The sequence below is a fragment of the Blennius ocellaris genome (genome assembly GCF_963422515.1).
Source record: "Blennius ocellaris genome assembly, chromosome: 3".
In the NCBI taxonomy this organism is placed as follows: Eukaryota; Metazoa; Chordata; class Actinopteri; order Blenniiformes; family Blenniidae; genus Blennius; species Blennius ocellaris.
The window spans coordinates 12,567,875-12,584,518 of NC_137652.1; the positions used below are offsets into that span (position 1 = coordinate 12,567,875).

Sequence of the window (16,644 nt, forward strand, 5' to 3'; positions counted from 1 at the left end):
TGCACCAGTGCAAAAATGGGGGAGTTGCAGCGATCCAGGCCGGGGCAATAGTAAGAGACCACGAGTGGAGTTTTATCTCTCCAGTTTCCTCACATATAGTGAGGCGTACCACTGATGAGGGAGATGGAGAGAACAGATAATTTAGCTGCGGTTAAGAGAGATATCACACTTAATTAAGGTTTTATGTGTGTGTGCAGCCAAAGCCCTCTGGGCAGTAAGTGAGGATGTCTAGCATACAAAAACTTCCTCAGCATCGCCCTGCAGGTCACACATGCAGCTGCTACACAAGCTAGAAACAGGATGGACATACACACCGACACAGACGCAGAAAAAAAAGAAAGAAAAAAAAGAAGCTCACACGAACCTGACAGAGTAAAGATTGTGATCTAATTGCCTTTAGAGGAAAGTGACACAGATTGAAAGATGAGAGGCCACAACAAGGACGAGGTGGAGATAACAGGAAAGGGGGAAAGTATGAGATGGAAGGCCTCATTGGAAAACACCCTGCACATCATCAGGAGAAGGAACAATATGCACTCTTTCCTCACACTTTTGCTGTGTGAGCTTTGGAGGCGAATAGCAGCTCTGACAGCTTCCACAATAAGCTCCGGCAATATTTATGTGGCTCCAGCTCCAAAATGCATGGAGTGATTTCTCACACAGCAGGAACTGTTCGGCAACAATATTCGTTAATAGCAAATGCAGTTTTTATTTTTTGCGGCTTGGTTCTCAATCTGAAAGGATTCATTTTCTCGAGTCAACTTAATAGAAAGAGAAAGAATAAAAGACGGAGACATTTATGGAGGGAGAGGGAAGGAGGGAGAAACAGAGAGCGTGAGAGAGAGTGAGTGTAACAGATGATAATGTCACAGCAGATATAAAGCTGTTCCACATTAATAATATGCATTGAAATGATACACAAGATCTGCATCTGCATGAAATGCAACCATACGAGTGGATCATGAATCATCCATGGCAGCACTGTGCCACATGAATACAGTTGCTTTTTCAATGAATTTTTAAATCCAGTCTTTCCCGTGTCAGATTCATGCATTTATGGCGGACGGTCGGCTCTTTTTTTTTACAGTCACGGCAAATCCGGTCCACTTGTTACCTTACATAAAAATGATTCAAATAAGTTTGACATGGTGAAGTATTCAGATTTAACATCCTGTGAAAAACAGACCAGTGGCTCTGCATTGGCATTCGATACAGATGGGCAGGGATGTAAATATTTTAAGAGAAAGAAATTCATTTGTAGATGATCTTATGAATATATTTGACGGTTTCGTGACAGAGCGATGTGCTGCTCTCACCTGTGGCTGCAGCAGGGGTAGTCTGACGTGGGCGAGCAGCAGGGGCAGGTGACGCTGTCGAGTGGGGGCATCGTGGCAAACCCAGGTAAGCAATGAGGTCACTACAGTTTCTTCGTCTGGTACGTTGATGTCATCGGATGTAAGCAGCCTCTCCATCTCCTCCACCGGGAGCAGCAAGAATTCCTGGCTGCCGACTACCTCCAGAAAGTGTTCCTGGTGAACACAGAAGATGAGAATAGAACTGAGCGGCAGACGAAATGGACAAGATGGCTGAAAAGAAGCGAGTAGGAATGGATGAATAATGTATTGCAGGATAAAAATGGGGGGTAAGAAAAGCACAAGAAGGAACATTTGCGGGTAGAGAACAGAGGAAATAATGGTTGAAAGAAAGCACAAGAGGAGAAGAAGGACAATTTCCTCCATAAAGGTCAGAATAAAACAAAAATAGGACTTGAATGATAAAAGCTTACAATTGGCAAAGATGGAAACCATTATCACATTCATTACTCATGAAGCACGCTATCCACTGTTTCATGTATTAATTATCATCTTCTTGTTTTGTTCATGAATGCAATAACAGGAATAATTATTCAGCCCTAATTATTTCTAACATTTCAAATAGTTGAGTCACATTACTATTTTGTTCAAAAACACACTGTTACAAAATTGGCCACGTGTAAATTTACTTATTGTTTTCTTAAATATTAGCCATGGATACGAGACAGGCATAAGAAAGGCTTGCTGCACATAACCTGATATGGAAACAATGTGAAACTCTTGATTGTATAGTTCCTATACAAAAGCTGTAATCCTGTAAGCTGTGTAAGCTTGTGCTAATGTGTGTGTGAGCGAAATGCACAGACAGTCACACCCAAATGAAGCCACCTTTACGACATAATTACCCCAGATTAAACCTGAACAATAATCCATTTAAAGAGAAACAGAGGGGAGAATGAGAACGGTGCTCCTGACACACACATACAGGGAGAAAGCCCGGGTGAAAAACGAAACATGTACGGACGGCAGAGAACAAGAAAAGAAAAAGAATAATCAAGTCGATGAAGGAGCTATTTCTCTGTCACCATAGCAACTCTGGGCTGAAAAAGAAAAACCCAGCCATTGTGGTGATAATGGTGTGTGGTGTGGTTTGAATCAGGAGCCAATTTGTCACCAACAAGAAGATCAAGGTCAGAAACTGACCAAAGTCTGACTTGAGCAAGATGTGCAGCAGTGGAAGAGAGACAGTGGAGGCACATTTAGAAACCTCCTACCATACAGTACATCCCCCACAAATATAATTCCATTAGATGTGTTATGATGGCTGTAGTTGCAGTGGCGGTAAACCGAAGATATAAAATGCACACACCATGGTGTAGGCGTGAGCGGCTCGCTGTAGGTCGTGGCAGCCCTGAGCATCAGCATAGGAGCGTATGCCCAGACAGTTGGAAGGGTGGAGCTGCTTCATGAGGAAGGAGCAGCAGGCCTGAACCACTGCCGATAATTGCAGCAAGCAGGAAGCCGACAGCAGAGACTCAATCGTGTCCTCCCTCAATTCCAGCCGGCCTGGAAAACAAGAACGCCAACGTTAAAACTATTACTATGGAAAACACATCACTGCATTTCATGAATGTGGTGAAGATGATACAGAGCTTGTATGGTGTGGCAGTTAAAAAAGTCTTGGCTCGCAGTGAAAAGATCCCAGGTTTGAACGTTCTACCTGTGCATAATTGAGTTTTTTGTAGTTGTTTTTTTTCTCTGTGAGAGCTCTGGCATGTGCTTGTTGGGGGATACTAAATCGGCCGTAGATGTGATTATTATTAGATGACTTGGTAAAGAGACACATACAATTACTCAGTTTGACCAATAGGAATAAATGTGAGTGATTGGATGTTTTTACATGGTGGGATGGGATCTGGTGAGCCCATAGAAGACAAATTCCAAAAAGCTTAATTTTTTTTTTTTTTTAAACTAGTGATTAGGATAGTTCTCAACAACATAAATGAACTGAAAGCATATGTTGGAGGTTGCTTTAGATGTTGTATTATTAGAGATTTGGTGAGTAGTTTTTCACCACAGCAGAATAACAACAGACAATATCAGTTGGTAATGATGGTAATGAAGGGACATTTTGCGATTCACTGCACTTGTAAATGACAATTTCTGGAAAAAACAATAAATAGCGTTAATAAAAAAAACACACAAAAAAACCATGTTAATATAGTTGTTGTTCATCTGAGTAGTATAAATACTAAAATAATAATAAGACTATCAGTGTAACAAAGAATATTTTAATCCTTTACACAGGAGTGGAATATGATATAACCGATCAATCTATTCAAGCAAATAATGTGTGGATACCTGTGTAAGCATATTGCACCAGGACCCACAATGCATCAGGGTCTACCCCTTCCATCTTCACCTCCTCCTGCTTGGCCTCTCGCACATCACTGGTGAACATGGCTGCAAAGTAGTCTGACACAGATGAGAGGATGAGCCTGTGAGAGGAGAGAATGTCAGGCGTCAGTCAGAGAGGACGGATAGCCGTTACAGAGGAACAGACGACTTTGACCTTCTCAACAGGACGAGTGCTGATTGACAGGGAACATAAGCAGAACGATGATGGGAAGTGACACAGCCAGAGAAGGTAGGGTGGCTCGCAAAAGTATCCATACCCCTTGAACATCCCGCAAATCTACATGTATTTTATTGGGATTTTTGTGTCAGAGATCAACACAACATTCTGCACAGTTGTGAAGTGGGAGGAAAATGATACATTGTTTTCAAATTCCCTTTAATAAAGCCTTTCGGTTATCTCTCGCATTGGTTTAGTTTATGAAAATGCAATATCTGGATTCCATTTAACATTTCCTCTTTCCTTAAGGCCAACCTGAAAGCGATATATCAAATTTCATATATTGAATTCAAGCTTGTGCTGGACAATAACAATCGTTTTTCCACACACATATTGGCTCTGGGGTTTCTTCACATTCCCTCTGCAGTATGAGGGTAAGGAAGGTGGATAGTCCAGAAGAATGACGACTCAAAAGTGGTGAAGAAAGTTTGCTGAAAAAAATAAGACCACCACAGGCATGTTTCCCCGATGTCTGCTCTTACTGGATGTCTGCCAGACCTTGAGCATATCATCGGGCCAGGTTACCTCTCTGAGCTTTGCGCTCAGACGCTGTCAGCATTTTCATCAGCAGGGCCGTCTTTTACAAATGACCCACCAGAGCAATCTGCAGCCAATCCTCCATACGGTTTATCATGAAGTGCATCACTTTGGGACACTGTCTTGAATTCTTTTCCCCTCAGGCAACAAAGGAGAGATGACTAAATGAGCCTGTTGACGACCTCACAGTCTCTCCGCTCTCAAGATGACAACCTTTTTAAATGCTGGAACAGGTGCATAGAGCAGGTTGACAGTGTGGCTTTTTTTGGGAGCTTGCAAGGGGAAGAGGCTGGCGCATGGCTCTGTCATCAGGTTCACCATGCTCCACCTGGTCACAGACAGATTATGCTGCTACCTTCCAATAGCAAGGTAGGTGATTCAATGGCCCATATTACTCTCTGTGTTAAAGCACCTTTGGGGAAGACACTGAACACCAAGTTGCTCCCAATTAACTTACATGGCAGTTGGATAAATGTGTGTATAAATTGGTGGATATATAAATATATATCAATGAGGAATGTTTTTAAGAATAAATTTACATTTATATTGCAGCTATATTCATGTGGAGTCTGTAAAACCCGTTAAGGTGCACTGAGATGGTAAAATGTGGTACATAATTAAAGTGCATTAAAATTTAGACTCACTTTATAAATGAAAAGCAGTATGTTAAACAAGTAGTGGTACAAGGTCACAAGACGTGATTTTCTGTCCGTCATCATCAAAAGTGGAAAATTCAGTTACTTATTTGGCAGGAGTGCGGCATCATGAATTTTAAAATGGTTTCTAACTAGATTTAAGGGGAATGATGCTCCATGACAGACTTGGATAAACTTAACTCCCTCCAACTCACTGAGCAGCCTTATCACTTTTAGATAAGTCAAATTTACCGTCTAGACATTATGCTGTTTTTGGATCACTTCCACGACGTAAATTGTCCAACTTAAATGCTGTCATACTGATCAGAAAGGCTGCAGGAGGATGAGTCTCTACATGGGAGTAATGGGCTGTAATTATGTCTGTCGTAAAAGAGTCAACATATTTGGACTTCATGCCAGATAAATATGCCCCATTGCTCCCACTACTTCAAAAACAATTCGCCATAAACAAACAAATCACATCTCACTGGGATAGTGTGGATACTCCTCTCTCGGAACAGATGCTGTTAAATGTGGAAGAAAACAATACAAACAAATGCTTTGCACAAGCCTGAGGCTTCTCCAGATGTGTGTGCAACAACAGCATATTGTAGATAAAGAGCTTCAGATGTTTAGCGATTTCGTGTCAAAGTAGATTGAGTTTATAATCCAAGATTTTTTTTGTATTATTATTATCAATGAAATAAAGGACACATGTGAACTTGTTAATTTGATAAAGGTGATTAAGTTGACATGACACTGAAAGATACACTGAAAGATTTATCAATGCACATGAGGTTAAGCGCTGACTTTAAATGTTTGAAATCTAGGTTCAATTAAAAAAATAAAAAATCAAAAAAATTGAATGAATACCCAGGGCAGGTTGCCATGACTTACTGTGGCGAACCCTGAACAAGAGAGTAGCCAAACATACTATCTTCATGAATATATCTATAAATAATTACACGTGATTTTAATTTCTGAAAAAAAAAAAAAAATCAAATCATTCTTTGGTGTAACGCATATGCTGAAGACTGTTAGGAATCCAGTCCTTAGCTGCTCATTCAAGTCACTCAAAAACTGCACGTGTCCCGCTGCACTAAACAAATCATGAAATCTTCCCCGTGAAGACGCTGTCACCCGGGGAGGTCTGGTATTTCTCGCTCCAAAAAGAAGATTGAAATGATTTATAGATCATTAAAATAGTGACAAATTAATTTACTGTTGCGCCTCCACACTCGGCACAGCAACATTCTCTGAAAGGTCATACATTTTACAAGAAGCAAAAGAGAGAAAGAATTAATAGTACAAGGTCACAGCTGCAATGCTCTTCCACTCTTGTGCTTTATGGAGGCGCTTTCTGTTTAGAGCCCATTTTAACTTCCCCCTGGCAATAAAATGTCTTTTTGTTAAAAACTCATTGTTTTAAATATACTAAGCTTGTTATTTGTAATTTATTTATTTTTTGTCTTTTTGTGCCAAATTCCCCCAAATAAACAGACAAACAATTTAAAAAACACAACCCCAGCCAGATCTAATCCTGGCTTGCACTATAAAAGACTTCCAGCTTGATGCAGCCACGGAGGAGATTATTCAGTTTTTGCTTGTGTCAATCACAACAGCTACGCTTTTGGGGGAAATATATATATATATATATATATATATATATATATATATATTTATATATATAAAGTTGTACAGGAATATATTCAATATGAACTCAATATAAAAATGTAATCCCATAAAGTGTCAGAGACATTAGTTTTATGGTATAATTGAAACCAAGGGAGATAAAGGATGGAGAGGCCACTTCAAGGTCACTTGAAGAAGACAGTTAATTAATTCCCCTCTCTACAATCCATTATTAACCATTTATCTGTGAAGGTAAAAGGTAAGGTACCATAACCATTAATATGTTGAAGAAATCCAACAGGGTAATCCTTTATGAACACATTTTTTTCCAGTCGTACGTTAGTGAGCAAGACATCTTTCTAAGCAAACGACTCAAACGTCAGTAGTATATTTGAGCTGTCACTCATAAACACTCATATCATATTCAGACCTACAGTAAAATCGGAGTGACTAGTTCACCTAAAATGCAAGTTTTGGGACTGTGGAGGGAAACTGGAGTCTCTGAGTAAAAGCCACGCCCATAAAGGAGGAACATGTAAACGCCACACAGAAAGGTACCCAACAATTGTGTGACCACGCGAACTCACCACGAGGTTCTGGCCGAGCCAAAATGCCACGCATGACCTCGTTTCAGCTTTGAGAAAACTTACTGTACGCTTCTCTGCCATTTGTCAGTGCACAGTGAACATAGTGTATTGTAGGTACTTTAAATTCAGTAATGTGTTTGGTGTTTTGCAAGTATTGACTGGACCAAAAATATACATTTGAAGATGCCTTTGTGTGTGGCACCAAGGTCTACTAACCTAAACATGTCGCGGCTGCAAACACGTTCTGCACACGCGTTACATTTCTCAGTGTGACCCTGGTACCTTGACACACATACTGAAGCAGAAGCAGCGCTGCGTAGGTGTGTGTCTGAATGCGTGTGCACTGTACAGACAAAGATGTCAAAATACACTGGAGTCAGCAGGAAGTTGTTCAGTTGTTGAAGCAGCCAGGTGTCTAGTTTTTTTTTTTTTTTTATCCGGACCTCTTCCTTTCGCCTTGCACACCTTCACTCGCTCATGTACATTTCATATTTTCGTCCATAACCATTTCTGACTTGCTATGAGTGACAAAATCTATATACAGGACTGGCTTATTTAGTCTTGAACACAAAGTCACTGTGCTGAAGACCGAGATATGACATGTGCGGTGTTGCACTGTAATGGAAAAAGCTGAGACCAGAGAAGATGCCAGATTCAGAAGGACGGGAAATGAACAAGCTGGACGCAGGAAATGAGAGCAAGAGCTGGAAAATGAACACGGTGTCTGTGTCAGCGAGGGGATGTGTTGCCTTGGTATGAAAATATAGCTGTGGAAAAAAAAAAAAAAAAAAAACATTGGAGGAAAAACAGCAGGCAGGTGATGAGTGAGCTTCACATGACGGGACTTTTCTTTACGCGCGCTGGAAAATGAGACCCTGTGCAGCGCTCCTGAAATGTGGGGCAGAAGGCAGTTCACAAGAATTCGCTTGACCAACACGGATGTTATTTTCCCAATCCTGCTTTCGTGGAAGATGCATTTGTGCACATTTATCCATCGAAGTTGGTCTTAAAATGGCAGGCAGTTGCAATGACAGGACAGCAGTTTATTAGGCTCAAAGTCAATTGCACTGCTGACAAACTAAAACCGGGTTTTAAGTAAACAATGACGTGTTTTCGCTTGTCGGAGCACTGAGCACTGTGCACACAGGCAAAAGGCTCACGACTTGCACACGTTCAACTTGTTTTAAAGAGAGTTTATAGCAAGTAGAGGTGTTTGCTTAAAGTGACCCAAACAACTTTTCCTCATGACTTACACTATGCTGCAAAACCAGTCACTCTCTGACAATTGATGAAGCAGTGCAGTTTTATTTATTTCAAACCCGTTGAGTCAAAATCAAAAACAGCGCTGGACCAAACTGTATGAGCGTTGAAGTTCCGAAAGAAAATATGAAAGGGCAATCCGACAGGCTTATTTCACATCGCATGTCAAACACACCGATGAGTATATAACAGAATGCTTAGAGTACACGAATGAACCAACCATAGTACCAGACAACCAATTTATTACCACAGGACCACAGATGGAAGTTGATGGGCACATGTAGAACTGTGACGACATGTGCACTTAGTAGTTTAAAGTCTGCGTCACCAGTGAATTGAGGCGTACAGATCTGGGAAAACAGTTCCCATTCACTGTGAAGGAGAGAAATCCCAAGATGGACGAAGCAGCTCTTTCGCGAACATGTTTGGGTTAACCAGCTGCACATTGACAAAACCCAGTCTTTTTCCTCCAAGTGTTTTTTTCTTGTATACAAAACCTTTTCAATATTTTTCACAGCCCCGAAGCAGGGCTTTACTGAACTTTCTCAGGCTCATTGAAACGGAGAGGTTCAAACCAGACGACCGTGAGTGCACCCTTTGTCTAAAAATACACAAGAACCACACTTGTACACACCTATTGAGCCACAGTAATGGTAAATAGAAGCAATAATGTACTAACAAAAGCATCTAGGGTAGCACGCACCGAGTAGTTGAGAGAAATAGTAACGTATTTATATGCAGTAAACCCTAGGAGACTAAAGGGAACATTGTGCCAAACCTTTTTATGCATCGAGAGTTCCAGTTTCCCTTAAAGTGCACTGTTTGCTAGAAACTCCAAAAGGAATATATACAGTACCTACTCGCAGTACGAGTGGCTGATTCAGCGTGAACATGTAAGACGGGGAGAGTGAGAGAAAGAGATTGAATGTTTTGTTTTTCAGAAAAGTGCTTTTATCCTACACATGTGATAAATCAATTGCAAACAAAGCGTCTACTTTCAAACAGTGATGTCTTACTCCTACCCCCCGGCCTCCAAACACACACGCACACACACACGCGCACACACACAGGGATTCTCGTACAGCAGGATCTTTTGTTTGTCCCCATCTGTGCCTGGAGGACTAAATCAAATGAGGCACAAGAGGAAGGCGGTGAGGGAAAAGGAGTCTTTCTGCTGGTGGAGGACCACTTTTCTGTCTCATCCTTGTGCAGATGGACCCTGCTGCTACACCAGTGGCCCCGTGCCCAGAGAGAAACAGCAACTGAGCAGTGCTGTGTTGGCTGTGAGGCACATGTTGTGCGTGCAGCGTCTGATGCATGAGTCAGACACTCAGTCGATGGCAGTGTACTTATGAGTATGACTGTCGTTGCTGTAATGGGTCATGTGTGTGTGTGTGTGTCATGTTCATCTGTTTGTGTAGGTTTTGTGATGCAATCGGTTGCATTTGAAAAATACTTCAACTGTTTGTAGACTGCCATTATGCATTCATTTTCTGAAATCTTTATTATGTAGTTGATAGATCCCCTTGAAATTGTTTGGGATTTTGGACTGTTGGTCATGAAAAAAAAAAAAGGCTTAATGAAGAAACAACAATAAATTTTTTTATATATATATATATATATATATATATATATATATATATATATATATATGCTGCTTTTCGATACATCATAATGAACTGTAGTGTCTGTGGCATGTTTTGCTGTCACCTGCCATTTGATTTATTGTTATGTTGTTTCACATTGAGTGCGATTAAAAAAATGACAAACGAATACTTTGTATTGTCCTGATAATCAACTCTCAAGGGACGCATGCAAAAAACCCTACCTGTGTGCAGGTATCCGTCTTTCTCCGGCCACCAGGATGACGTCACACAGCTGCCGAGCCCTCAGGTAGCCTTCCATCTTCCTGAAGGTAAGGTCGGCGTGGGACAGGGCCGTGAACATGCAGTCTTCGGGACACGCGCATGGCTCCATTGACACGCACGAGGACAACGTGGCGCTGCTGTTGGACGTCCTGTGTCCACACACACGGTGACATGCACACAAAGGAAGGCGTTGTTCGCACAAACACACACGGGACAAACGCACAAGGAAAGAAGGAGACAGGAGGTTTGAGTTCATGGGTTCTCCTTTGTTACAGACAAAGAGACAGACGTGTTGGAGGGAGCCGTGCGAGCTGCTTTGTGTCTCCTTTAGCCATTTTCCATCTCTGTGTCGTTCATTGTGCCGTTGCTTCGCACGTTCACTCTCGTACGGTTACTGGATGTCGCCACTAGCAGACAAAAGCTCTTTAATTGTCCAATTACAAGGAGTAAATGGCCAGATAAATTCAGCTCACTTAAAAGTGAATCTGCCAATTAAATAGCTGCGGGAGCTGAGCCCATAGGATAAGCAGCAATTTGACTCTGTTCCCTAATGGCAACCAGTTGTCTTGTATCTACACCAACAATGACTTATGAGGCTGCGTTTTGGTTTTAAATATATATTTCTCACTCATGGAAATGTCAAACCTGGCAATTTTGATATTTCTTCCGCACAAAGCTGTTGAGGGTTGATGTGTAAATGTACCTGGGCGTGCACGTTGATAGAGATAAGACGGACGTACAGCTACCCAGTGAGTCATCAGCCATCATGCTCCCAAACCAGCATTTAATTTATGAGTGCCAGAGCTGCACTTCAAATTTTAATTTAACAGGAGAAGACGCAGGACTGCCCCACAGCACAAAGAAATAAAAAGAAACTGATCCTCAAAGAATCATATCCTTTGCATCTCCACAGTCATGGAGATGTGGAAAAAAAAGCTTTTGTCAAACGGTATCCTATCAGAAATAAACAAAGAGGCAAGAAAGAATCACAGATAATAAAAAAAAAAAAAGGAAAAAAAAGACGTGCATCAGAAATAGTTTTAAGTGAACATATTAAATGGACAAAAAAAAAGATTCTAACATTAGAACTATTCTCTAAATTGTGGTTTATTTTTAAATATGTGTCAGCTAAACTTTCATCGCAATATTCAAAGACCTTCTAATGACACAAACGACGTGAATCTCGGTAAGTTGCACACTCACTGGACGGAAGTGGAACTCACAGTACAACATCCAGACCTGCTGAAGGTGCAATTCAGGCATATGTGTGAAGATACAATATTAATACAATAACTTTAGCATATTTGATATAGGTGCTTTCCCAAGAGGCAGAAGTCATCTCAGTGCAACTGTCAAACGGTGAGCATAAACAATGTTCTCTGGGTATGCAAGTAATTGAGTTGACTCAGTAAGCATGGACACATCCAGGCTTGCGCGTGCGCTGCTGTTGATGCATTATAGCAGAAGTCATGTTTCCTCTGTCCTGCACCGAACTTCAAGCTCATCGCTCACTCATTTCATTTCCCTTCATCTAATCACCGTCCTTCACTTTTCCTCTCCTCCGTGTCCCGGTGTGGCTCTCCGAGGAAGGCTTCCTGGCTCGCTTTCCTCCCCCCTCTGGTGTGTGAGTGTTTGTGTAACGTTGCATGTAGACGAATGGTGTGGCCAAATACTGCCAAAGGAAATGACTTTGAAGTGGGGTAACACAGCCCCCCACCCGCCCCCCCATTCCCCTCAGTCCCCTTAACTGAGCCTGGCAAACACTCAATGTGGTCAGAGAGAAAGAGAGAATGCGTCTGGGGCAAATCAACCCCATGCAGACAGCTTTTTTTTTTTTTTTAAACCCCTGCACCAGGCAAGGGCACTCACCCATGTGTCACTCCCTCTTACATTTGAACACACAGTTCTCAACACGTTTGCAGGGAAAAAGGAGCGGCCACACGAATGACCAAGAGTGAGCCGAGAGACAAATATGGGCCAGAGAGAGAGAGAGAGAGAGACACAGAGAGAGAGAGAGAGGGGTAAGTAAGACACACCAGGAGTGAATAGAGGAAAAAAGCTGGGTGGGGTGTAAAAGTAAAGGGGAGAGGAGACAAGTGGAGAGAAGCCAAGCAAGAGCCTTCAACCACTCTGGGATTCACCGCGCGTCCCTTCCCATGATCCCATTTGGGATTCTGCCACCCGTATTCTTGGAGCATCAGACTGTACACAGGCGCACTCTCTGTGGGAGAGGATGAATTGCATACAGAAGGAGATACACACACAAGCGCGTGCACATCCCAAAACAAACACGCTCAGAGCTTCACATGTATGGCAACACAAACTAATATCTGCGTTGGTATGGCAACCGCGTTATGTGCACGGCTATATTCATGAACATGTACAATATGCACCGAAAATCCATTCAGACAGACGCCATACATTTTTCTTTGTGTATTGCTTAACGAGGCACGTGACTGCGTGCACGCTTCCTATTAAGCGGGACCAATTTTCCGTGTAAGCGCTGCCAGACTTCCATCACCACTTTAAGATGTGGCGTCAAGCCTCGAATAACAATAGGTAGTTTTGAAATGAGCACAGAAAAAAAAAAAATTACGCATTTGAAATAAAACAGAATTAGATGTTAATCAATTAAAATTAAATAATACCTCAAGCTTCCATCAAAATCTATTTTAAATTGTGCCCGGAGTCCAATAAATGATTGATATTTTCTGATGTGAGTCTGGGGAACACAGTGAAAGGAGGCTTTCAAACTCATCATTGTACCAATATAGGTAATATACACCCATAAACTGCTTTTACATTCAACGCATAAATCTGAAGGATAAAAGTTATGACGTCCTAATGGCTTTGTCTTTGCTGTGTACAATGTCTTATTTGCAGCACTACAGCTGGATGGCCACATCCACTATCAATTATGTGCACACAAACAAGTTGAATACTAAGGATTATGAATAAGAGGTTCAGAATCAAGACACTGCAAACAAAAACAATATAAATGTCAAGCACAGAAGGCTGTATGGCTATATGCATGAGTGTTGTGATTTGGCTCTGAAAAAGGCCAAATTCATCAGAGTTTTCCTTCCACTTCTGTTTCGTGTGCATCCTCCAGTAACAGCCTGGATAATGGAGCCTCATTAAGAGGTTGAAGGGAGAAATCAGTGGACCACACGCTGTCCCAAAGGTACCCAGCCATCGTTTTCCCTCTTCCCCTTTCCGCCTGTCTGTATGTTAAGAGGGTGCGCTGCGAACTGTCTAAACAGCCTCTGGCTTTGTAAATCTCTCATTCATTCACCTCATTCTATTAATTCTGCAGTTTCCATTTGCAACGCGTTTGATGCTGCTGAATATTAAATACATTAAAGAGGCGGACACCAGATTGCATTAAATAATAACCAGAACGCATTTAAATTAGGCAATGATTCATCAAATTATACTAAATTAAAGTGTTTTTTCCCCCCCAGGAAAAGATGCTTAAAGGTAATGACACAGACATACATCTTTTTTTTTTCTTTTTTGTTTTGTGCAATAATCTTAGGCATTCAGGCACGTGCATTATAACAAAGCAAGAGTCATCCTGAAGAAGAAATGTTCCGTTTCCCAGTTTCTTACAAGATGTGAGACGAGGCGGCTGGTCGGAGAGACGCTGAGACGCTTCGTGTCAGCAAGGGGTTGGTGTTTGTGTTCACTTTGGAGGGAGGAGAAGCGTTTTGGGAGCGCTCAACAAACTGTTTTTTTTTTTTTATACAATCCGACATTGAAAAGCTGATCCCGTGCAAACATGCACGGGATCAGAACTTTCAAGTACAAACTCCCGAAAGTAAAAAGCAGCATCTCCATCCTACCTGCAGGAGCTGGAATCAGTCTCCGGGTGGTGGTTGTGGTCCTCGGAGCCCCCCGCGGCCGCAGCCGCCGCCGCCTCCTCTTCTTCAGCCCCAACGTGAGCGGAAGGCTCGGGTGCCACCGGGAGGACCGGGGCTTCAGCGGGGGGGTCCATGCAGGACAGGGGGCGAGGGCGACGATGGAGCGGCGGGGACACCCACGACACCGCCGCGGCGGAGCTTCTGCACTCAGGCTGACTGAAGGAGCGGGGACAGGAGCCCCCCGTCGCTCCAGCTGCCGCCCCTCCCGGTCCGCACCGACCCCCCGCCGGATCGCCAAACTTTCTCCCGTTGCACAGGTTGGACCCGGCGCTGCCGCTGGCCACCAGGCAGCTGTGACCCGGGTTCCCGCTGGCGGAATTCGAGTTGCTGCCGCCGCCGCCGCCGCCGCCGCTAACTGAGGGTCCGTCTCCGGAGGTGGCGCCCGCTCTCCTCCCGGCGAAGTACTCTCCGAGCGGCGGGGAGTGAGGCGGGGGGGCGGCGGGGTGGCCGAACCACCTCCATCTGATCCGGAGGATCTGCTTTACATCGAACTCCTTCCGCGAGGAAGAGCCCGAGCCGCTACTCGACATTCCAGGGCTCGACACGAGGAAATGGCGCGGGGGGGGGGGGTTCCCGATCCCGTGCCGCGACTGCCGTTAAAGCCGTACACACTGCGCGTCTCTCTTGGCAACCGCACGCCCGGTAACCGAGACTATAGAGGGAGCGAGCGGCGTATAGCGGAGTATATGGAGAGAGAGAGAGAGAGAGAGAGAGAGAGAGAGAGAGAGAGAGAGAGAGAGAGAGAGAGAGAGAGAGAGAGAGAGAGAGAGAGAGAGAGAGAGAGAGATGTTCTCACAGTCCTGAAACGAACCACAAACATCTGTCACAAGGACAAACTAATGTCACATTTCTGCCAAGTATGCAATCCAATCCACAGGCATGGAGGCGAGCTGATTACTATCATCACTATCATCCTCATCCTCATCATCATCATCATCATCATCATCATCATCATCATCATCATCATCATCACTATTCAACAGGCCACAAAATAAATCAATGACTTAATAGGCATATTAATACATACTCGTCACAAAGACGAGCACCAGAGTTGTCATTGCTACTTTATCTGATCCAAGAAATACAGAATGAAACTCAGAACATGTCAAGACAACAGAATTTTACCACAGAAAAATCGATTTAAAAAACATTGCCCAAATGATACAGAATACAAACCTCATGATGGAAGAAAGAAATGTGGAATAAATAACGACAATGTGCCTCAAAAATGACCTTAAAGAAGCTCAACGTGGCTAAAGTGTAAAGTAAAATACAACATTTATCAATGAATCAATTCACTCTAAATGAATCAGTTGACACCAAACATGAAAAACACACAGAATCTGTTTTCCATGTGCCTACTCGAAACAACACAAACCTCCATAAAATAAAAATGCTGAAATTACCTAAATGAGGCAAAACATCACTATGAACCAAATAACTGACAGAAAACATATTGATGAGCCACAACCAAACCTGACATATGTGTCGCATTGTATTGTATTGAATTGTATCAAGCTGAAAAGTACCATATTACATGATATAATATTACATTGTATCATGTTGCATCAGATCATGGTGCACAGTATGGTATCTCATTATATCACATTGTCTCACTTTACACACTGTATTATATTCTATTGTGGGGTATGGTACAACATTCTGTGATAAACCTATTTAACTAACTGAGCTCTCCAAATAAACAGATTAAGTCAGCCTTGAGGTAAACTGGCTAAAGTTTGTCTGATTCATTCATAATTTCAGATCTTCTTATGATGACCTCTGTAAAATTGCAAATAAATAAATAAATCACAACTTGTTGTAAGTTTCATATTCAGACTATGAAAGGTCACCATTTCATATTTCCCTTCAAAAAGATTAGTAATAAAGAGCTCTAAGGTCAAGAGCAGGGTTTAAAAGTCAGGGCAAAAAAGACAAAAATAAGCCTCTTAAAGACTTTAGTCAATTCATGCGAAGACAACGTGAATGTTTGTGATCATACATCACCTTCATTTATGTCATGTGTATCTACTTCCATTCTATTCTTTCAGTGCTGTTCTCTTTATGTTTGTTCATCTCATCTCCCTCTCAAAAGTCACATGCTGTTTGGAAGCATGCTGCAAATTTCCATCCCCATTTGTTTTTTGACACTGAAAGCAGAAAATAACCAGCATTGCCTTGAATCACTATGGGAGAGAACCTGAGTGTCCTTGAAAGAGAAATTTCACTTGAGTACCACCCACTATTATATATT

The 16,644-nt window shown here is 42.4% G+C and overlaps 1 protein-coding gene across 1 annotated transcript in view; it reads right to left on the minus strand.

Moving 5' to 3' along the window:
• klhl5 (kelch-like family member 5) overlaps window positions 1-14,920 on the minus strand; it is a gene marked incomplete at its 5' end in the record, with an annotated part of 28,015 nt that extends 13,095 nt beyond the window's left edge. Inside the window, 5 exons of the mRNA XM_080520251.1 lie at window positions 1,317-1,529; window positions 2,683-2,879; window positions 3,675-3,811; window positions 10,428-10,616; window positions 14,313-14,920. Coding sequence (XP_080376377.1) covers window positions 1,317-1,529; window positions 2,683-2,879; window positions 3,675-3,811; window positions 10,428-10,616; window positions 14,313-14,920 — 1,344 coding nt within the window. The remainder of the gene's footprint in view (window positions 1-1,316; window positions 1,530-2,682; window positions 2,880-3,674; window positions 3,812-10,427; window positions 10,617-14,312) is intronic.
• Between the last annotated feature and the right edge of the window lie 1,724 nt (window positions 14,921-16,644).